At 39.3% G+C, this 23,384-nt stretch overlaps 1 protein-coding gene and 1 long non-coding RNA gene across 2 annotated transcripts in view; both read right to left on the bottom strand.

Moving 5' to 3' along the window:
• Nucleotides 1-22,799, bottom strand: part of RECK (reversion inducing cysteine rich protein with kazal motifs) — a 42,921-nt gene extending 20,122 nt beyond the window's left edge. Inside the window, exons 1-6 of the mRNA XM_079302019.1 lie at nt 22,607-22,799; nt 20,539-20,597; nt 16,872-16,946; nt 14,784-14,820; nt 8,447-8,532; nt 6,767-6,814 (exon numbers count right to left, since the gene is read on the bottom strand). Coding sequence (XP_079158145.1) covers nt 6,767-6,814; nt 8,447-8,532; nt 14,784-14,820; nt 16,872-16,946; nt 20,539-20,597; nt 22,607-22,685 — 384 coding nt within the window. The 5' untranslated portion in view covers nt 22,686-22,799. The remainder of the gene's footprint in view (nt 1-6,766; nt 6,815-8,446; nt 8,533-14,783; nt 14,821-16,871; nt 16,947-20,538; nt 20,598-22,606) is intronic.
• On the bottom strand, nt 266-6,401 carry LOC306800156. The gene is made up of 3 exons (XR_013773766.1): nt 5,670-6,401; nt 4,054-4,133; nt 266-1,737 (listed from the first exon to the last, which is right to left on the bottom strand). It is a non-coding gene; the product is annotated as an uncharacterized lncRNA (long non-coding RNA).
• Nucleotides 22,800-23,384: the final 585 nt, after the last annotated feature.

Here is a 23,384-nt window from a genome sequence, read left to right as displayed (position 1 = left end):
ATTGGTATACCTCACACAAAAACTGAAAAATCTGCCTTACATAAAACAAAGCCCCACATCTCATAAAGTAGCAATTCCGACATTCTATTTTCAGGCCAAAAATATCCCCTACAGTATTTCAGATCTTTTCTCCCAAAAGCATGGATACTACATTATTTCTCTTTGATTAAGATGAATTTGCAGCAACATTCTTCATCCTAGCAGCATATTTTCATCTGATCAACTTTAGATTTTTTTCCTTCCTACACACAAACCGAATCCATCCATCTATGTGACAGATGAGGGACGAGACAATTAATGGAGAAAACACAGAGGTGGGGTCACTACCCTACATCTGTAAAGGACAGATTTACACTGTTGCCTGAAGGCTCATGACATTTTTGTAGCATCATATATCCTTCACTATGGATGCCAGGCAAAGGTTACCAGAAAGGCCCTTTTTAAATGTGGCCACCTGGTTTCTTTGGGACCTGCCACACACAACAATACTCTGCCCCTAAACTGACTGTCCTCAGAAGCTGCTGAAATTTGACTTCCCCAGAGCCACACTGCACTGGAAGGTGGCACACAAACCAGCCAGGTAGAATGAACACTATAATTTTATTAATTAATACAGTGAGGCAGCAGAGGCTGCTGGAAAGTCTGCCTGCCATGGTTGTACCAAGCATTTGACCATACTGTAGCACAATCAATACTTAGAATCATACTCTCTAATGCTGCAATAAACTCAGATCAAAATTGTCACGTTATTTAGAAGCTGAATGATACAAAAAAGTGATTCTAAAGCAGTTAATGGATAATAGTGTCACTTGCCCTGCTCAGAGGAAACAAAAGAAAGGATAATGTTGAGAAGATTATGGTATCTACTAATATTCCTCTTCTAAAGAAGGGCTCAAGCTGAGACAAAATTATCTTTTTACAGCAATTTCACACTCTGATTTTATACAGGCAGGAAGTCCTTACCTAATAATAAATCTTTCTTCTGTATTTTGAAACTGCAGTTCCACAGACTGCTGAATCGCTGTAATAATCCTCACATTTCTGTTAGGAAGAGATAGTCTGGCATCCCTTTTCCACCTTGTCCCTGTTCCCAGCTGTATAGCCTTGTGTATGCCCTTACACCATCACCTTGCCATGATCTGATATTTCTCACTAAACCTGATGAAAACCCATTTTTCTCATTCCCTAGGATTTAAGTCAGCGATATCAACAGGTATAATACTACTTTAGAACAGAACAAGCATTTTTTAGATACCGTCTTTTAGAAGGACCTGTCAGATGCTAGAGGGAGAGTAAGGCAAGGAGGGGGAAGGAATATGTGTGGAAAAATGGCAGTTGCAGGAAGGCACAGGAAGAACTTCAGCTGCACTGAGTTGTTACAGCAACTCACCACATTCCACAAAACTGCATCTGTTGCCACCACAGAACACAGTATTCTAAAGGGTGCTGACTGTGTTTTGGGTAACTTCATTTTATCTGTATGTATATATCCCTCACTCATGTGAGGGGTATAGCTACAGAGATATGAGATAATCTTAAAAAAAAGATTAAAAATTAGTGTCTAATTACCTGTTAGTAAATAAAGCTGTTAACAGCATGAAACAGTCAGTCTGATTTGAATTACTAAATGCAACTTCTTTTCAGAACACAAGGCTCATGTCCATCTCTACTAAATTAGCACTCATATTTAAGAAGTTTTTTTGCCCACTCAAGGTTCCTTTTGTATCTTAAAGCGAACTGGCAGTGAAGAAAGACACAGAAAACAAAGCAAAAGGTAAAAGACAGATATAGGTAAGGAAAAACAAAACCAAACCAGACAACCAAAAGAAAAACCAAAAGAGGACAAAAGTATGTTCTCCTTTATAGGAATGATTAAGTCATCAAGATTTGAGAAAATGATGGTACAAAGGCAATACTGTGAACACACACAGCCTGATGCTCCATTTTTAACTTGTGCTGAATACTAAATAAGGTGAACAAAGATGGCAATACCGAAATTTCTAAACCACAAACACAATGATTTGTTTTACTTGTGCACAAGTCCCATCTTTCAGACTTCCCTTTTTTTTAAAGCCAGGTGTTTCCAAGGCTGGTGATTAAAGGCAGTGAGACTACAAGCAGAAGGAGTGGAAAGTGGCAAGCAGACACCAGCAACACAACCACCTTCAAGCAAAGACTCTCAAAGATTTCTTTCTGGTGTTATGGAATTTGATAAAGACTACTGAGGTTTATGCAGCAGAGAATATTTTTCAGTCTTCCTCACCAGAACTCCCCTGAAGGAAGGTTTTAGCCAGTACTGCAGGACCTAACTGGTTTCGCTCTTTTTGGAGCTCATCAGCTGCAGGTAACGGCTCAAAACCCAAAAATGCACATACCCCAACACAAACAGAGCAGAACATTCTGCTGAAGGAAGAAGTCCTCTGCATTGTGAGCCATGCTTTCATATTGTAAGCACATTCTTTCTAAATGGCTGCCTCTTGTGTCTTGAATGAAGAGCAACAGTGAAGCCGTTGTTTCACACCAGAAATTAAGAGTATTTTGCAAAAAAGCCCATAAAAATTATTTTTCTCCCTAAAAATGATCATCTATATTCTACTCACTTCGGGAGAAAAATAAGTTCAGTACTATTGTCCTGGACAAAATAACTAAGACAAATATTGAATCTACATCCTATCCAATTAAGGTCATCTTAACTTATAATTATTACTTACACTTAACAAATACAATAGTAAAATGCTTAACTCTGTGCAGTTAAGCACAGAAAAGAAAACCCTCTTGATCTCTCCCTGACTTCATTTAATCTTTGAATTTATTGAGAGAAGATAAAAGTCAGAAGCATACTAAGGTTTAGTGGAATCAGCTGAAGTGTCAAATGATGCTGAACATCTGTTAAAAACTTTAAAAACTTGCAGTAATAAACAAGTAAGGTCAAGATTCTCCTCTATTATGTAAACCAGTAAAGAATTGAGAACACTTGCACAGTGAGGTAGTACAAAATTACTGGAACTCAAATTTTGGCAAGATCATTGAGTGCTCTATCAACCTTCTTAGAACAGCAGAGAATAGAGACAAAAAGCACCAGCAGATGACAATAACATGATCTACAATGTGTAGTGTATGGTCAGATTCCATCCTGAATTCATTAAGCAGTACTTCCAGAGGCCACACACAGTCCTGTGCCTTTGGAGTTCATTAAAACTGTTTAGGAACCTTTAGCTAAACAATGTCCTAAACAGTTCCTTGAGTTATTATCTATTGTCTCGGAGTAATCCACACAAACAATTAGATAAGAGCTAAAAACTGATGACTGCATTTTTCAGCAGGGGTAATTAGTAGCCAGCATTCACTAAAATCTCAGCAAAAAGCAGGATCATACAACCCTAGAAGAAAAAAACCAACCAATACTATAGCAGAGTGAACACTTTTCTGAATCCCCATTAAAGCACTTAAAGCTGCAGTCACTGCATTTTAAGTTTCTGTGTTTAAAAACTGTGAAGTACCCCAGTGAAATTAGGCTAAAGAGTGCTCAAATCTGTGATAGCAAAGCTTCTTTTAAACAGTCCAGGGATATCAAAAGTATTCACTACTGATCAACAAAAGTAGTTTTAAGAGCAGAGGCTAAATAAGTGGTGACATTTCCAGCTGCATTTCAATTGCTTGGGAGATGTTAACAGTGCTCAGCTACAGCAAAGCCCTCACAGTGTCAATTACCTAGAGAAGTTTGAATGTCTTATTTGGAACACATGAAGTAAAAACTGGAGTTTTTACAGTGCACAGACTCAAGAGCTGCATCCTAAGGCAAACTTAATGCTACCCTTTCCATGCACAGAAGAAAGCAAAGGGATCTAAAACACAGTAATAAAGCCTTTACAGCTGATTTTAAGATTAATGAAGTATTTTAAGTAGCTCCTCCAAGCATGTATTCCATGTGGTCTTTTAAAAAATGAACCCCCAATTTACACAAAAGTTTTAAAAATACGAACATTAGAAAATCCTGCAGACAATCCATACCATCTCCACTTCATTTTTCTTCTTCCTTTGACTATTACCTACCTTCTTTTTAGAGGAAGATGAACAGGATAGCAGAAAGCTGGAAGAAGTAGTGAAAGATAAAAGAACTGAGGTGCACAGAACTGGAGGAAAAATGAAGACGACAAAATGAGTATCTAAGAAGTAGAAGATGGAAAAAAGGACTATTAGAATAAAACCTTCAAAAGAAGGCAAATAAAATATTTTTTAATAACACAAAAATACTGGGCAAGTATTGTCAGATTTATTAATTTCTGTATGCAGTGCTACTTGAAAATAAAAATTGTACAACAGGACACGCCATCTTCAAAGCACTGATGAAAAGTATCTTATTCCAACAAAATACCTTTCTAAAATATGTAAAATCTCTAAATTAAATATAAATATTTACAGCAAAAGCAATGCAGAAAAATATGACCAGCAGAAAACATATCTTTGATTAATCTTGTGAAAAGTTGGCACATCAATGATGAAATGGTTCTGCTACTGCACAACCTGAGACTCTACTCAGTGACTTCAAACTTGGTGACACCTTCTGCATGGAGTTTGGCTTTTTTCACAGCACTGAGCCCTATGCCTTACCTCTGAATATTTACCTCCTCCTTTACCCTCACTAACTTAGAGGGAGGCTGAAGGGTAACTCACAAAGTTTCCCTAATCTCAACAGATTACAGAAGTGTACTATGCACAATTCAGACTATTCTAAGCTTGTGGAAATTCTCTGGGAAATCCTTCTGTGAATAAACTACGTAAGTAGGCTGGTAAGCTATGAGAGTGTTTACAAAAAAGGGAATTATATTTTACATCCTTCATTCATCTAGTTTTACTTTTATGTCAAATATTTAAATATTATTCCAAATTGGATCCTGATTTTTAGCAAAGTACAAATTTTAAATGCAAAACCAAACACAGTATGTATGACATTGTATTTATGTGATTAAAATGCTATTTCTGATCTCATGTCACCTCTTCCAGTTTGAAGTAGCCATTCCTTCCCCAGTTCAGTGTTTCCCCAGCCAGTTCCACTAAATGCAAAGTACAGTACATGACACAGAAACTACTCACAGACTACAGAGGGAGCAGGACTCCTGCACCAAAGCAGCAAGAAAATTTATTATTTTTTTTTTTTTCCTAATAAAAAATAATGATAGGGTATGGGAAACTGCAGGCTCCCTCCAAAAGTTTTATTTGGAATCTTCAATGTTAGGCATAACTTTCTTGAATTTTATACAACCAATGAATCTTAAGAGCATTTTAAGTATTATTTTCCATGAGCACCTGTAAGCCTGGATACATATGAAAAATCATTGTTATTCAGAATTCTATCATAACTGAACATCTAGCACATCAGATACCTAATTTCTGTCCCTGACACACTGTTTGTATCTACTACACCTAGTCCTCATTAAAAAAAGTTGTTTCCTTCTTCCCTAATTGGAACACTGGTTCCTTCTATTATGATTTTTCTCCCTCTCCTATTTTAGTCTTGCACAGATAGCAAGCATTAAGGTTTTCTGTACAATAGCAGCAAGATCACTCTTGATTAAGAGTGAGAAGCCCAGTTTTTAAAATTCCAGATAGAAACTGGAGAGTAAATAAGATGACTGTGACCATTTTGAAGTCATTCTTTATTCTCTTACCTTTCCTCTCCCGCTCTCCTTCAACCCATACTGGCCAACCTCCTACAGCAATGCAGAAACCCAGAAAAAAAAGAAGGAAACAGACCAGCATAATAGAGGAGAAGCTTGCAGATGTTGACAGTATAGCATATTACAGCATGAAAGGAGACAGAACTACTTAAAATGAAAATCCATTTTTAAGAGAACAAGCTATGGCAATTTCAACCCATGCTAACTTCCACAGTGAAGAGTCTAGGAAAATACTCTGTAGATTGTTTAGATAAAAGGATGAAAGGGAAAATAAATTTTTAAAAAGTAATTCAGTGCTTCCTGGAAAAAAAAAAAACAAACCAGGAAAGCTGCTCCACTTCTGCCCAAATCAAAAGAATGGAAAATTGTCTGATATCCTGAAGTGTTGATTATGAGCAGAACTGATGCAGGACTACCTCACTTATGGCAGAAGGAAATGAGATGAAAGGGGGTGGAAAGAATCTGGCTTCTAATTAAGACAAAGATCAAAAGAAAAGCAGTTCTTGCAGAATTGCAGTTCTACACACTGTGATAAAAAGAACATAGGTAAAGGCAGATTTCTGAAGATATCCTGATGATTAATTCTATTAGCAAAACAGTAAAAATAACTGCAAGCATCAACAGTTTCACTGATGCTACAAAAAATTATATATTTGAAATTATTTATATTCAGATGGGATACTTAAGGCTGTTTTTTTCTGAGTTTATTTCTTTAGATCACTTTTAAACTGACTCTCACTGTCCAAGCTGAAAGTTTTCTGACAGACTGAATGATCACAATGAAATGCTGACTTTGAGCAAAATGCCTATGAAATAAACTTTTATGAAATTCAATTTGAAAGTTGCAATTTTTCATTTAAATTAAGGCATATGCAAGTCTAAAAAATCCAAAACTTTTTTACAGAAAATGATTATACTTTTATAAAAACTGTAGAGAGATAATTACATGCATATGAAAACAAGCTCATTCAGAAATACAGCTATAAAAAGACTCAACTTTCCCTCTTCTACAGGATATTTTTACAGGACTTATAAAACAATTGATATAAAAGTTGACTTTTTTTTTCCAGAGACACATAAAAACATACCTCGTATTCCTTCCTGCAGACCTTTAAAACATCATTTTTTGCAGATGCCTGAAAGACAGATACATTTCTCCATTTGTAGTAGAAAATAATAAAATCATGTTGCAAAATAAAGACAGTTCTACTTTTAAATTAACTGCAATAACAATGGATTAATGATTTATTCAAATTTTTCCTTAAGAACCTAAAGAATCCATGTAAAGCTTTAAGATGAAAAAGAAGATGCCATGACTGTTAATATGACATTTAAGGAAAGCCCAAACCCTCATATTTCTGCACCAGGTTAGTTGATAGTGGAGGCACACAAAGCACCTTTGGTTCTGTGAAAGGTTCTGCCATATTGCAGAATACAGGAAGCATTTAAGAAATGGAAGAGCTTGACCATAAACATCTCCCTATTTTCCCTGCTAATTTATCACTTGTGTGTCCCTTTCCATTCTATGGTTCCTTCCTCAGCTGTGAAACAGAGTTGCAGAAATTCTCCCTTCACACTGCAGATCCCTTTGCTCTATACAAAATTTCGTGCTCCTGTTTTCATATGACAGATATTCAAAACTATAATAACTACTAACATTACTTCCCACTCCAGTAATTTAAAACACTTGGGTAAAGCCTGACCTCAGACCTATTATATCATTGCCTTCAAAGTGATTTCAAAATCCCCTCAAGCTTCAAGGATCAAAATTAAAATCCAAATATTTCCGATTATCCCTAATATTTGGCAGGTATTTAGATTTTAGTATAAATGGAAAAAAAATAGTAAATGTTTTAATCAAAGTCTGCTGAAGTTCAAAATATAGCTAAAATTTTGAAACAACAGTCTGCAATCAAAAAATACAACATCTGATTTAGAGAATAATGATAAATGATGTAACAGTCATAAGATTAAATTCATAGAATTTAGTAAGACTGCAATAAACAGAAATCTTTTTATCAGGCCTGGAATGCACTTAAGCATTAGGAAATATTTGAAAACATGGCTAAAAATGGATTTGAGAATTAACACACATCTTATTTTCTGAAGATCAAAAGTACCCAGTTTGTTTACTCACTCCTCATCTCTCTCCCACACTACTCTGTACTCACTGCTCATCTCTTGTCACATAGTTTTTAAACTCTGTGCTTTTGGGTGAAAGTAAAATTTTTTTTTTTTGTTATGAGAGCAGTTTGCAGCAGGCTGCTTGGTCAAGATTAAGACTACACAGGTAGCATTCACAAATGTGAATATTAAATACATCTGTGCTCCACAAATGAATGATATGTTCCTAGACTTTGAAGATGTTTTTAAAGCCATAAACACATATTTAGGGGGAAAAAAAAATCACTAAATGCTTCACAGATTTTTAATAAGAAGTTCATTGCTAAATTTATGAATTATGCTTAAAACTTACTTGACAAAAACATCAGCTCTATTAACACCAAAAAAAAACCCTTTCTTCCATCTGATGAACAAAAGCCTCTTTGAAGAGGCACAAAAATCTGGGGCTGTAACCACAATGTGGTATCACTAAACACGACATTACAAAAAAAAGAGCTGAGGATCACCCACATTACCTTTCACTCAACATGACTTTTAACACAACTTTTACATACAGACTGTGACAAAAAGGGCAAAGTTAAGTTTAGCATAACCCCAGATGGAGCAGAATGAGTGTGGTTGAGCCAGCAGGGTGAAAGGCTTACCTGCTTGCACGCCTGCCGACACTCCACAGCGATGGCCAGCTCACAGCAGCCCAACCCAACCCACCCGTCAGACTTCTTCAGAACTCCTTGGGAAACAACAGGACACACCTTAACCACAGCACAGAGAGAACTAGCACGCCATCTCCCCCTTCCTCTGCTCTTCACATTCGATAATCCTTACTCATTCTAGAAGTCTATGCACAGATTACATTGTTATGGGAATTCCAAACCAACTTCAAGCAAAAAACACCGGTCTGTTTTCACAAATGCTGAAACTAGCAATTAATAAAGTACCTTCCACATACTGCTTTATGTAAAATGCTTTATATGCTCAATAGAAATATTAGATTTTGATAATCTATCTAATCTGAAATACAAGACAACAAAAAACATCAGCAAAAAAATCTCATTAAAACTGAGAACACCATCTCTACCAGATACATCCTGTTTTTTGTTTCAACAGCACATTTCTCTATCAACTTTGCCAATGTAGAAATTGTTCCATGTTCTTTGTCCAAATTTTCTGCAGTGTTTTTGGTCTGGATGGAGTTAATTTCTTCAGCTGAGCTGTCATGGGCCGTGTTTTGAACTTCTGATTAAAACAGTGTTGGTAACTCCAGTATGTTTTAGTTACTGCAAGCACAGGCAGCATTCAGGCCTTTTCCACAAGGACTCACAAGCAGGCTGGCAGTGCACAAGAGGTGGGGTGGGGACACAGCCAGGACACTGAGCCCAGCAGACATTCCTTACCCCATGGCACCATGCTCAGCCATAAATGAGCCAGCCAGGGGAATTGAGGATTGCAGGGGCTGCCCTTGCTTGGGGACCAGCTGGGCATCAGTTGGTTGGTGGTAAGCAATTCTTTTCTTTTGCATCACTTGTTTTTCTTGGGTTTGGGTTTTTTTCCTCCTTTCTTTCTTGTTTTTACTTCCATTCTTAAATTACAAACTGTCTTTATCCCAGCTCATGGGTTTTCTCACTGTTGCCCTCTGCTTCTCCCCTCTCCCACTGATGGAAGAATGAGCAAACACTGTGTGGTAATTAGCAGCCTACTGGGGTTAATCCACAACACTTCCTCTGTCATTTATCTCCCCAGCAATGTGGTTTCATAGCCAGAACTATCTCCAATTGAAGTTTCCTATCTCCCTGTCTCTCTTAATCCATTTATTTCACTGTTTGCATTATCCTCATTTCTTACCATAAAGTTACATAGAAATATGGTAAGAAGCAAATTGCTGCTATAAGTTGTTTCATGCCCCTAATTTATTAATAAACACAGATTTTCTAATGTTTTCCAAACACCAGAAATAAAATAAAAGAATGCATTCCTGTATCTATTTCTCATGTAACTTTAAAGACAGAAATAAAGGGAAGGTTTGATCTATGCAGCTGCCCAGCAGCTGTGACAAACTTGTTACAAACTTGTTACAAACTTGTTACAATCTTTTTCTTAGGACAGGAGGTAGAATTATTTAACTCAAATGAATGACTCATTTTTGTTACGAATATTTAAAAAATACAGCAGTACTTCATTACATACATTAGTTATATTCTTTATGCAGAAATAAAAAGCAGAAAACAGAAGAATCAACAACTTAATTTTAAAAAATGCACATAAGTCTAGTGGAAATGCCTATTTAGAAGAGCCATATGGGATGTTCAGCTTTAAAAAAGAGAAGTGAAAAGCTAGGTATGAGATCTTAAATTTAAATGCTAAGAAAATGCTTAGGAAAAAAAGTGTTGGAGAAAAGTAATAAAAAATAATTGCAACCAATGGAAAACAATGGCCAACTGGTATTTGTCATGAAGAAAATTGCCTTTAAAACACACTTGGTCAGCTTTACAAACACAGGTGGCATAGAAAGTCCCACCAGCATCTGTCTTTCATGACATTCCAAAGAGTAAATTAAGAAAATGCACTAATGGCAAATTATAAAGGAGGAGCAAAATCTTCACAAAGTGAAATTAACACAGTCCCAGTGGAAATTAAAACACAAATGAAAAGCTTAATGTTTGACAGAAATAAGGTAGCAGCATTGCTCAGTGGGTGAAGAGAGGGGCAAAGGTGCTCAGCAGCTTGTGGCTGCAGCCTGTATTCTGTCAGTGTGACCATCTGAATGGTTCAGACCCTCAGTGTGCAGGCACTGCAGGCACAAGATCCATAGAGAGAGACTTTCCAGAGACCCTCACAATACTCTGGACACCTACTATTCAGAGTATTGCCTCAGCTTTCCAACACCACACTGCCTCAAAGCAGCTGTGAAGGTCACAAACAACTGCAAGTACAGCTCACACAGGGGTGCAGAAATAGTTTTTCAGAGGTTGAACATCTTTTTGACAGTGTCAAAGAGATCACTGGTGTGCACACATTAGTTGTTTGCAATCAGTTTTCAAGAATCTGGAATTTAGGTTTCACTACATATATACAGTTAATTGCCAAATCAACCACTCACTATGCTCTGTTTTAGGCATAAAATAACACATCTGCCATTTCTGCATAAATTCCTATGTGGGGATTCCTTTCAATCAGAACAGTAATGTTTGGTAGAACATTTATTAGTAGGATTGATAATGTAAGACATAAGCGATGTAAAAAACAAAGACACATCACGTGCAATATGAAAAAAAGATTTCCAGAAATCTATGCTGCAATAATTAGCTGTAACCAGGAGAAACACGTGGTAAATACAGCTGGACAGCTTCAGGGGCAGTGTCACCACTGAGTAATCAGGCATCCATATTTTGTGCAATACAGGGCCTGTGGTCTCAGACATACTGGAACTAAACTAAACGGTGATAAAAGAATGAAGCAAGCTACACAAACACGCCAAATTAAGAAGGCTGATAATTTTCAGCTGTTGTTAATGTTCTCTTGGCAAGTGGCCCTCTCTCCAGGTTATATCCAGCCAGCAGACAAGCTTCTGAATAAATGGATGTCACAGTCTCAAGAGTCATTGAACTTCAATCTTAATACTCGTAAATTAGTTTTGTCATCAATGCAGTTGTGTGCATTCTAAATGAAAATATACCTTTCAGTGCACAATTAATTGACTGCAGCTCATAGTTATAATAATTCATCAAATTTATCAATACAATACAGATTCCTGAGCCATAAGAAATCATCCAGTTACCTAACACAAACTCTCAGCCTGCCCTCATATATGTTCCAGCTCCTTAATCACATTTTAGTGGCTCTTTGCTGAACTTGCTCCAGAGTGTTCATAGTCTTCTTGTCCAAAATGCTCAGAACTGGACACAGGATCCCTGCTGTGGTCTCACCAATGCTGAGCAGAGGGGAAGGATCAGCTCCCTTCATCTGCTGGCAACATTTCCACTGATGCAGTTTGGATACTGTTGGTCTTTGTTACAAGGGCACAATGCTGGATCATGTTCCACTTGCTGGCCACCAGGATTCCCAGGTATGTTTCTACCAAGCTGCTTTCCAGCTGGCCAGCCTCCTGTGTGCTATGGAGCAAAGAGCCTTTGCCAGGTGCAGGACTTTGCATTTCCTTCTCTGGAATTTCATCAAGTTCCTGTCTGCCTATTCCTTTGGTCAACCAACATCCCTGTGAATGGCAGCACAACCATCTGCTCTTGCAACCTCTCCTTTCACTTTTGCATCATTGCCAAACAGACTGAGGGTGAACTCTTAACCCATCATTAACAAAGATGTTAAATAGTACTAGAGCCAGCATCAACCCTTGGGATACTGGCCTACAGCTGCACTCTGTGATGCTGATCAAACCTTCTGGCACAGCAATTTGGCCATTTTTTTGGCTAGAGTTCCTCAGATCCTCCCTGCCCTTTCTACAGGCAGGAGTGAACTTGCTTTCTTCTCTTCTTCACAGTCCTCAGCATCCCCTCTCAATACCTAACCCTATCCTCCTCCATCAAGCACAAGTCTTCCTTGCTTTGGACTTTATGACTGATCTCAGGGATCTGCCATTCCAGCAGGTTCATTTTACCAGTAAAGACTGAGGCAAAGAAGACCACAGACTATTTAGTGCCATTTGTCACCAGGTTTCCTGCCTCATTCAGCAGCAGACTCTCATTTTCACCAGTCTTCTTTTTCTACTGATGTAATCCAAGAAGCTTTCTGGCTGCCCATCACACAATTCACCAGAATCAACTCCTGACAGGCTCTGGCTTTTCTAACCCACCCATTAAGTGGAGCTTGGATAAGGTGATCCTTGAAAGTCAAGCAGCTCTCTTGGACCCTCCTTTTCTCCAGGGCATGGGATTCTTCCAAGGAGACTGCCTGCACACCTGCTGTGGGAGCCTTCCAGCTGTGTCCCTGTGACTCCAATAGGATGGAGGCTGGGTAACTGCACACAGGTTTCTAACCAATAAGGCAGAAAGTCTGTTTACGAGCACTGGAATCATCAGTTTGCCTTGGAGGCCTGGTTGGGGGACAGGATGGAGAAGGGGAGTCTGAGCTGATGCTGTAAAACTGTCACAGTCTCCTCTTTCCTCACTCCCACTTTTCCAACAATAGCATCTTAATTTCAAAGCATTTTAATTTTTTAATTTCAAACTTTTCGAAATTACACATGGTACAATGAACTTGTTAAGACTGATTTCATCTATTCTTGAACTCTCCTTTTAACATTAGAGCACTATATTGTGATTTATGCTTTAACTTTCTATGCTGGTTTTGCATTAATTGACTTTTGGTGAAGAGGTAAAGAGTAAGGAGTGAGGAAATATGATAACACATTTAAGAAAGAGGAAACCATGGAGAGCTCTCTTTCTGCCCTTGGAGGGGTGGCCAGCAGTGCCAAGATCCTGCTAAAGATAATCCTGGCACCTATGCAGCCTGGACCATGTGACAGCAGTAACAAGCATGGCAAGCAAGTCCCCACTGCAAAGCTTGGACAAAATCAACCTTTCAGCACGGATGAGCTCCATAAAAACTGTTTCAACTGATAGAACCTGGGAACAAATGAACCTACAGACACCAATCTTCTCCTGAGTCAGAGAAAAGGAGACAGTGAGGACACATGAGGAGAACAACATGGTGACACTAAGGACGATGCAAAGGAGGTGGGAGGAGGAAGTGCTCCAAGGCTGGGAGCTGAGATTCTTCTGCAAGCCATGGTGAGGATTATAATGCAACATAGCCCTCTATAATACAACAGTCTGTTTCCTGTAATCATGAAGTTCATGGGGGCATGCAGCATTCACCCACAGCCCATGAGAAAAAGGCACTTGTGCTGGAGCATGCAGATACTGAAAAGCTGTGAATGGGTGAGAGGCTTGAACAGAGAGAGAGAACCCTTTCAGAGATAGAGGAAGAGGACCCTTGCTTTTATACTCCAGAACAGCTCATCCTTAAAAACTGCACCCAATAAGCTAAATGGGCCACAAAAAAGCAGTTGTGGGAAGACTGCAAGCTGTGGGAGGGACTGCACACTGCAAGCAGGTTCCGGGCAGACTGTTAGCTGTTAAAATTAAAACCATGCTGAAAAAGTTCACAGAGAACTGTTTCCCATAGGAAAGACCCCATGGCATAGCAAAAGAGATTCTTCTCCCTAAGTGAACTGAAGAAAACTTAAAAAGTGACAAACTGACTAAAAATCCCATGTTTTGTCTCCCTGTGCTGTTGCTGGGAAGAAAAAAATGCAGCAGTGAGGAGGGGAAAGGTGTTCTAAAGGTTTATTTTAGTTCTCATTATCCTCTATTAATTCTGTTAATATTTTTTTTCTTTATACCTTTTAAAGTTTTGAGCCTGCTTTGCCCTTATAAAGTGTTTTCTCCTAATCATTATCTCACCCCATGAGTTTGCTTAACTATAGCAGAGGAAAATGAATAAATGATTGCTCGTGGGTGCACTGGTGTTTGGCCAGCTTCAACCTGCCACACTTTCTAAATCCACCTGTACCAAGCAGTTTGGTTCATCATCTGAGCCCCTGCACTTAAATTGTTTGCTTAATTCTTATTATCTCCCTGTATTACTCAGTTTTTGTTCAAATCATGCTGCATCTAAAGTTGTAATTATCAACCATTCTGTAGATCAGACTAAGGTGTAACAAAGCAAAAAAACCCAAAAAATCTTGAAAAGAAAGAAATGCTGGTATTTCCTGGATTTGTCGCAGAAGAACATGTTTAATTATACAAGCATATTAAATACTTTTTAACTAGGAAAACAAAACTATTAATAAAATGCACAGCTAGCTCATTATATACTAGAGAAAACTAAACACCACACAGTTTATATTAGATGCATAATGGGAGTTAAATTATCATGAAATCTATGGGTGCAGGTGGCAGACACAACATCAAAACACACAGAGGGTGAAAAAGCAACATGATTCAATAGCCAACTGGTATTTCTTACCTGGCAAAGAAGAATTTATACAACCCCACACTTCTCTCTGAAAAGTAAAAATACAGTTAAGAAAAAGCAAGTCTACAGAACAAGAGTGTCTGGCAGACTCAAACCAGCAATTTCAGCAATTTTTCACTGGGTTTTAAATAACTGACTGGAAGAATTCCTATGTTTAAACATCTTTTAAAGAAGTGCTTTGATAGAAGCTGAGTACTATTCCCTTCAATGAGTGGGCTGCTATGCACAGACTATGGAATCAATAGCAGCATTCTTGCAGATGCAGAACCTAATGCAGTTACCTGGAATACACAAGCTAGTCAACTCTCTCCATCAGTATTCACAGAACTAAACTGCAACTTAGACAAGATTTGTCTAGGACTAAGACCTGTGGAGAAGCTTATTGCCCTAGATTTCCTTCCCACCAGCTTAAAAATACCCTAAACACACATAAAAAAAATTTAAAAAGGGTTTCAATCACACTGACACAGCAACCCATACTGTCACACAATGACACATCTATCATCACAGGAATCAATGACTTTCCAAATTTGCAATGGATCTGCATTTAATGATCTAACAGTGTTCTCTGTATCTACAGAAGTATTCCACTTAGGCAAGAGCCAAAAAAGATGGTAAAGAGCTGCTACTTCTACAGGTTCCATTCCTTTGATTCAATTGACATTCTTTATTTCATGAGGATGTAAATGGTTGTATTTAATGATCTTTAGGGTCTTTTCCAACCTAAATGCACCTATGATTCTAAAAAAAAAAACCAAACCAAACCAAAACCAAAACAAAAAAACCCCAACACCTCTTGTGTTAACAGTTACTTTTTAAATTAATACCAGGCAATATCCTTTCTACGATATTACTTGAAGGTTTACACACAACACAATGTCTGTAACCAGTGCTCAAGCACATTGACCATCTGATTAAATTCAACCTATCTGCTCATCTGTAAAATGGCATCAGAACACCTGTCCAAGAAGACAAGAGATACCTGAGAACAGTAAATATGGTGTTGATTTGAATGGTTAACTATTTTATGTATCTAGATATTAGTAGTTCAGTGATATTCATTTAAGATCCACACTGGGCAGCTGACTTATCATTTATAAAGATAGCAATTGAGAGTTATAAAAATCACTCCCAGTTACTATCTTTATAAATAATAAGTCATTTCTCCCCTTTCAGATAATCTCCAATCCTGTCTTATCAGAAGCACTTCTCGGCTATACAGATAAGATTCTACTCATCAAGGAATGAAAAATAAAGAAAACCAGTACCAAACCAAAAGCTATTCATCACTTTGATAGGTTTTTATGCCAGGTTTTACCAGGAGCTGTCTATAACCTTCTGAGACCTTAGAGTTATTGACCCACAGAAACAAAAAACTGAAGGAACTTAGACACACAGAAGGAAAGGATCGATAAGCAAACATAATTTTGTGAAGTTGCTTATTAAATATTATTCCCAGATTTACTACTCCCACTCATTGCCCACTTCAGCTGAGCACCTGTTCAGGCTTGCTGCAAACAGTATTGATACTGTTCAGAAGTAATGGAAATTACCAGAAGCAATCAAGCTTTTCTGACTGCAAAAGGGTGCCAAGAGATAAGACTCTAAAATTTACAATCTGAATGTCCATACTTATCTATTCCCTGATTAGATCATGCTTACAAGAGGGAGGAGATTACACTCTTTTGTTTGGTCAAACTGAAGAACTTTAGTGACACTACAGAACTTTCAGGAAACCATAATCTTACTTATCCAATAAAAGCATTACTTCAGTTTCTCAGATAAGGCCAGAAACAATTTGGTGCAGTTACCAGAGCCTTCTTTTCTTAGCCCAAGACCTCATGGCTTCGTGCCATACAGATGTGGAAACATATGATACAATTTAAGTCACTATCGTTAACATTCAAGTGACAATCACACAGCACAAACTTTTACAACATAGATAAGAATTTCACTGCATTTTATAGCTTATATATGCCACCTTATTGCAAGTAACATAATTTATGATGGCTTTAGAAAAAACATAACAAAACAAAATCTTACTTTGAGGTTCAAATCTCATTTTCTAGCAAGCCTTACCATTGATTCTGGACAATACTCAGGTGCTCGCTGCAGTAAGTGCTTCAAACGGGAGTCACTCTTAGAAGACAAAATCTGTTAGAAACAAAACACACCTTTAAAGAGAGAGAATGTAATGGCACATAAAATATTTTTGCAATTGATTTAACTGTTTTTAGTTTTTCTAATATCTACTCTTTGATACCTTTGCCTTACAGTATGAACAGAAACAAAATTTAAGATTTCCTTCAATGCATAGTTTTACAAATATGGTTCACTTTTTATAGAGAAGTAATTTTTTCTGTTTAGAAGGGAATGAGAATTTCTTCCTCAAACATTTCAATCAAAAAGTTTATACTGAATGTGGAAGGGTAATGTTAACAAGAGGATTTCTGCGGCACATATCAAAATATTATACAACTCTGTTTTCTTAATTAACCTTCTGCTACATGTTACATGACCTTAAGCAATTAAACTTCAAAAAATCCTGAAACAAGTAATTTCTGTGGAACAAGGTAGAACAAAAGGGAGACTTGTTTAACAGACAATCAAAACTCAGAGGGGAATGCTCAGTATCCACAGGCAAGCTGAACACCAGGAGCTCGCTAGACTGGATGGAATACAACTGAGGATGTTGAGGATATTGTTCCTTTAGCAGTCTAATTAAGTTTTAGTTAGAAATTAAAACAAGAAACTGGTCAACAAGAGGAATGGAAACAGACGTATTAATGTGTGCTATGAAACTGAAGTGATATAACTGAAACAGATGAATTTCAGAAGGAAAAGTATATTACAGACCTATTTTAAATTTGTTCTACTCTAACACAATAAACTATCAGTTCTATTCTAACATGAAAAAATCAAGAGAACAACAGCACTTGTTTCAGAAATGAGAGCAGAAAAAAAAACTGCATTAGTATTTTGACTCTTCTGAGGTCATAGAATAGTAAAATAATTCAGGTTGGAAGGGATCTCAGAAGATCATTTATTTCAACCTTGTGCTCAAAGAAGGGTCAACTACGAGACCAGACCATGGTGTCCACCTGCTTATTCTTTCCATCTGCCCAGATCCCTGTGGATGGCAGCCCTGCCATTAACATTATCAACACTTCCTTTCAGCTTCATATGGCCTGAAAACTCAATGAGAGTCTCCTTGTCCAGATGGTCAACAAAGATGTTAAACAGGACAGGGCCCAGGGCAGACACCTTTGGTATTCCACTTCTTATTCGTCTGGAGGCAAAGTAGGACCCACTAATCACTAGCTCTGAGCCTGATTTTACAACCAGTTTTTTACTCATCTAATTGTCCATTCCTCAAACCCATGAGATCCTAAAATGGATATAAATACATAGAGGGAATTAATGTTTAAAAACTGCTACAGACAACACAAATGATATCTACGCCTTTCCCCTCATCCAGAAATCCAGTGTTATCATCAAACCAGATTTTTATCAGCCCAGGAATGATTTACTGACACTAAATCACACGCTGCCCTCAGCAACAGCTGAATATTTTTCCTTCTTAAGCCTTTAACCATTGCCATAAAATGTCTTGCTGCCCTTGACATCTCTGCAAGTCTCAATTCCAGCTGAGCTTTCTCTTTCCCTATATAACCTTACCAGCCTTGGCAAAAGGTCTAAATTCCTTTTGTAAAACATCTCCTTGCTTCTACACTCTCTATACCATATCTTTTCTGCACCAAAGTTTGTTCATGACTTCTCTGTTTATCTGAATCTTATTCTTGGAACATTAAGGTGTTTTCTTGGGAGCAGGGGTGGACTGTCTTTATTCTTGAAGGAGGATATGGATAGAATCCTCTGGAATGGTATACAGATGAATGCTACCAGGAAACTTATCACTGTGAAACTTCTCAGAAATAAATTCAGGGAAAAAAAATAGTCAATTAAAGAAAGAGAAGCCTGTTTATTCCTTGTTACTGTATCTGATACACTAAATCAAATAATCATGAAAAAGAGATGATAGTAAAGCTAAGAGTGGACTCAAACTTATTAAGAATGCAAAATAATTAGGTGTTTGAATCATGTCAGCTGACAAACAAATCTGCAATCCACATTCTTTTTTTCAAAGGTCTCACAGTAGCTGAACCTCGCTCCTCCTCATCTGCTCCAAGGCCCCAAATCTAATCTGCAAGTGCACATCCAAAGACAGGCCAGTAAACTTCTTCCTCCTGTCAGCTGCACAAACAGTTATGTTACAGAAGATGAAAACCAGTAAAACAACAGCAGACAGCTCCTTCAGCCAGCCTGCTGGACTGTGTCACAGGATCACACAGCAAATGATGCCACCAGCCTGATGTGGGGTAGCCAAGGCAGCTCCTCATAGAACACTTTGAGGGGCACCAGTCCTGCTTCTGACTCGTTCCACCACTAAGGTTCTGGATATGCTGATTATCTGAGATCATCCAGATGAGGCCAGATCAGAGTATCTTACAAAACCCACAGAAAACTATGTAATAATTAGAACCAGTGCAGCAGAATTGGGATGGAATTTGACAGTAAAAAGCTGGAGGCCTTTCATGACGAGCCAACAGGAATTCACATAAGCTGGAAACTTCAAACCAATGAAACACAAGAAAGAAATGGAGAGATGATTCCAAATGCCATATCAATGTAGCTACTAAATTCAACATTTTTTTATATAGGAATGGATATCTTTCACTTACATCCAGGTTCAAACACAGTATTTAAGACAGAGTGCCATACTTTTTTAATTATGCCATGTATATTTTTGCTTATCTGTATTCAAAGAGATAAACTTATGCTGGAAGGGCTGCAAGAATTATAGGAATTGAGAGAATATCTTATGCAAAAAGACTGCAAGATTTTCCTTGTTTGGCCTAACAATATGAAAGCTGAAAGAAGATTTGGTTATATTCTCAAGATACACCAGGCAATTTAAAGAGCAATTTAAAATGAAAGTTTTGTTAGTACAATCAGAGATAAATATAAACTTAATCCTAACCAGCTATATTGCTCAAACAGCCCCAAAGTGAGCAATGAGAACAAGAAGAGAGGGCAGGTATGATCTAAGAACACAACTTTAATATAAAAATTGTGTCTACATCTATGTAAGTTTTATTGATGTAAAATTCTTACGTAGATAAATAAATGTAACTACACACACAAAGCTGTATAAATGACTAACCCCAGGTACAAATCTAAATGTAAGTTATGAAAAAATACTTTCCAAGCTTGAATTTAGAACAAACAAACTTATGAATAGAGTAAGTGAGCAGATTTTTGCTGCATTCCCAGAGCCATATATCATGAGATGCTTAGTGAACAAACAAGAACTGGAAGGACAAAAGAATAATACCAGCATCTTGTTCTTCAGTTTCAACTCCCCAGAACTTAGAAACACATAAGATTAATAAATTCTGTGAAATACCTTCACCCCTCTCATTTCCCAATGTGCTTTTCTTTTCTTGACCAAACTGTGGCCTCTGGTTGGTATTTCTATTTCTCCTCAACTTCAGCAGAACCCATTTCCCACTACAAAAGGAAAGAGGGCTATGGTTTTAAAACCTCTAAGTTCTCATTTCATTACATCTCACAATTCACACAGAGCCTCCAGACAGAGGCTTTAACTTACAAACTTAATGTTGCTACCTCATTGTCTGAAGGCACAGTTTTAACTCAAATGGAGTTAAATTCAAAACAAGCTTACCTGTTCACAGACATCACGGCACATTAAATTGTCTTTTGCATGGTAACAACAAGACAAGCCTATGGGAAAGCAGGGAGAGGGAAAAAGATATTTAAAAGCTTTGAAACACTTAGCCATCACTTCTGAACACAAATACACATTTGATGTTTTATCAGGACAATTTTCTGGCCCACAGATGACTGTGGGAAACTCTCCTTCTCAAAAGGCAAAAAAATGAACAAGAGAAAGTTTTGTTCTGAAAATTATGAAGATCCTTACAAGAAGTCTCACAGTTACCACTGAACACTCAATGTCACCAAAATGAGATCTCACTCCCCTTCTGCCTCCAGTCACATTTCTGCTACTTAACTCAAAGGAAACTTAAAAAAAAAAGGAATAAATATGAAAAAGTAAATGAAAAACCCGACAAAAATCTCTCTAGAGAAAATGTGCCTTTATAAATTGAATCATCTCAGGGAATCTGAAAAGTGCAAGAATCAGTCAGGAACAGGTGGTGAGGGAAACCAGACCAAGGGCCTCTTTTCACATAGCTGCTCATTGAACTCTGTGTTCTAAAACCCTTGGAACAAAACCGTAAATTGTTTCACTAGTGATGGATGATTAAGGCTGGATTTGCCTGACTGGATGGAAGTCATAGAGCAAATACAGATATGAACACATCAAAGCTTCAGGCAGCATTTTTAGCATTATACTCTGCTGTGCTTTGACCCCCTACCATTCAAATATTTTGTTCATTCATGGTTAAGCTTGGGAAATATAAAATGAATTGAACAGTGCCTTAATAACCATTTTCATCCTCACTTTCCTGTGCTTGGACCAGTGTTTTAGAAAACAGACAGATGTGTCCTTCAAAGCTTTTACTTCCACACACAGGATAATTTAATGATTACAGATTTCTGCTGAGCTACATCTGAACGATGTATCACACTGGTACAACAACAAAAAAGTCATTTTCACAACACCTTACTAGGCAGATTTTGACTGAAGGAAAAGAAGAAACTTGGGCATGAATTACTTACAGTATTAGCTGGGCCAGAGTATGCCCTATTTAACTCCATTAGCTTTTTACTGTCTCCCTCCTATAACTAAGCCTCGCTAGAAACCAAAACTATAGAACAATGAAAAGCCCATAAATACCTTAGTGACAGCAGTCACTACTTTAAAGTATTACATGCTTTGTATTTTCCACTCCTATGACAACAATGTCATCCATGTATTAAAAGGTGTTTTCCAACATCTGTCTTGCGCTGCCTTCTTTTTCCATCACTCTTTTTTGGTCCTATCAGGATGTTATAGACACATGGATTCCTACATTGGTTTGGGTTGGAAGAGACCTTAAAGATGATGTAGCTCACGGGCAGGGACACCTTCCACTAGACCAGATTGCTTAGAGCCCCATCCAGCCTGGTTTGAACATTCAGCAATGGAATCCGGGAATCCTGGACATGACTGGCATTCCGGGCTGCGAGCACTCATTGCCAAGACACACAACTTTAACGCGGGGAGCTATTTTACCACTATCCTTTATCAAACTTCTTGCCCTCACTGTTTAAAATAGTCCATACATTGTTCGACGGCACTTTTCCACTGACAACAAGGAATAGGAGCCCTGTTCGGACACTGCAACCCAGCGTCAGGTTTTAGCCACTCCCGGGAGCCGCAGTCCCGGGAATTCGCCCGCAGCAGGGTGACAGCGCAGGCACGCATCCCGAGCCCCGGAACCCTGGGATGGACGCGGCGCTCCGGGCCGGGCGGGATGCGGAGATCCGGCGGCTGTGGAAGCGCCTCTCCCGGCTCCGGAGCTGCCGCAGGGAGGGATCTCCGCGGGATCTCCCTCTCGGGGAGCCGGGCAGGCTCCAGCCCGGACCGGCACGGCACGGCGCCGCTGCCGCTGCCGGGGCGCCGTCCGCGCTGTCCCCCGGCTCCCGCATCCCGGCCCGACCGCGGCCGGACAGCAGAGTCCCGCGGCGCCGCATCCCCGCGGGCGACGCCGCCCCTGCGCCATGTTGTGGAGAGGGACCCGCGGAGCCGCCTCCCCCCCCCAGCCTCCTCCGCGGCCGCTACTCACCGCCCGCCGCGGGGCACAACAGCGGCGTCGCCGCCAGGCACAGCAGGGCCCAGGGCCACCGAGCGGCCGCCGCCGCCATGGCCGGGTCTCGAACCCGCGCCGACCCCGCCCCGCGACCCCCGCCCGCCGCACGGACGGACAGACGGACGGACGGACGGAGCGACGGGCGGGTCTGCCGCCGGCAGCGCCCCCTCCCGCCAACCCCGCGCCGCCGCCCGCCGCGCCCATTGGCTGCGGCGCCCCGCAGGCCCCGCCCCATTGGCTGAGCATCCCCGCCAGGCCCCGCCCCATTGGCTGAGCCGCCGCCAAGCCCCGCCCCTGCCAGGCCGCCGCGGACATTCCAGCGGGAGCCGAGCTGGGCGCTCGTCTTCCTCTTCTTCCTCTTCTTCCTCTTCTTCCTCTTCTTCCTCTTCTTCCTCCTCCGCACCCGTGCTGTGCTGCTTCCTTCCCCCCGGCCCTTGGAGCGGCAGGACGATGCCCGGAAGGAGGATTCGGGCTCGGTCTGAAAAGCAGACTGAGAGGCACAGACTCGGTTGAATTAGTTTATTTCTATTTATATGTAGTATTTGAATTATTAACATAATTCTGGACATCTCTTCTGGAGCATTGTTTGCAGCCTTACAGTACTTAAAGGGAGCTTATGAGGAGGACGGAGAGTGACTTCTTATCCAGGCAAATAGACAGGACAAGGGAGAACAGTTTGAAACTGAGAGAGGAGATATTTAGATCAGATATTGGGAAGAAAGGCTGGTGCATTACTGCACAGGTTTCCCAGAGA

Source organism: Erithacus rubecula (assembly GCF_903797595.1).
Source record: "Erithacus rubecula genome assembly, chromosome: 3".
Taxonomy (NCBI): domain Eukaryota; kingdom Metazoa; phylum Chordata; class Aves; order Passeriformes; family Muscicapidae; genus Erithacus; species Erithacus rubecula.
This window is presented reverse-complemented; position numbering and strand designations above follow the sequence as displayed.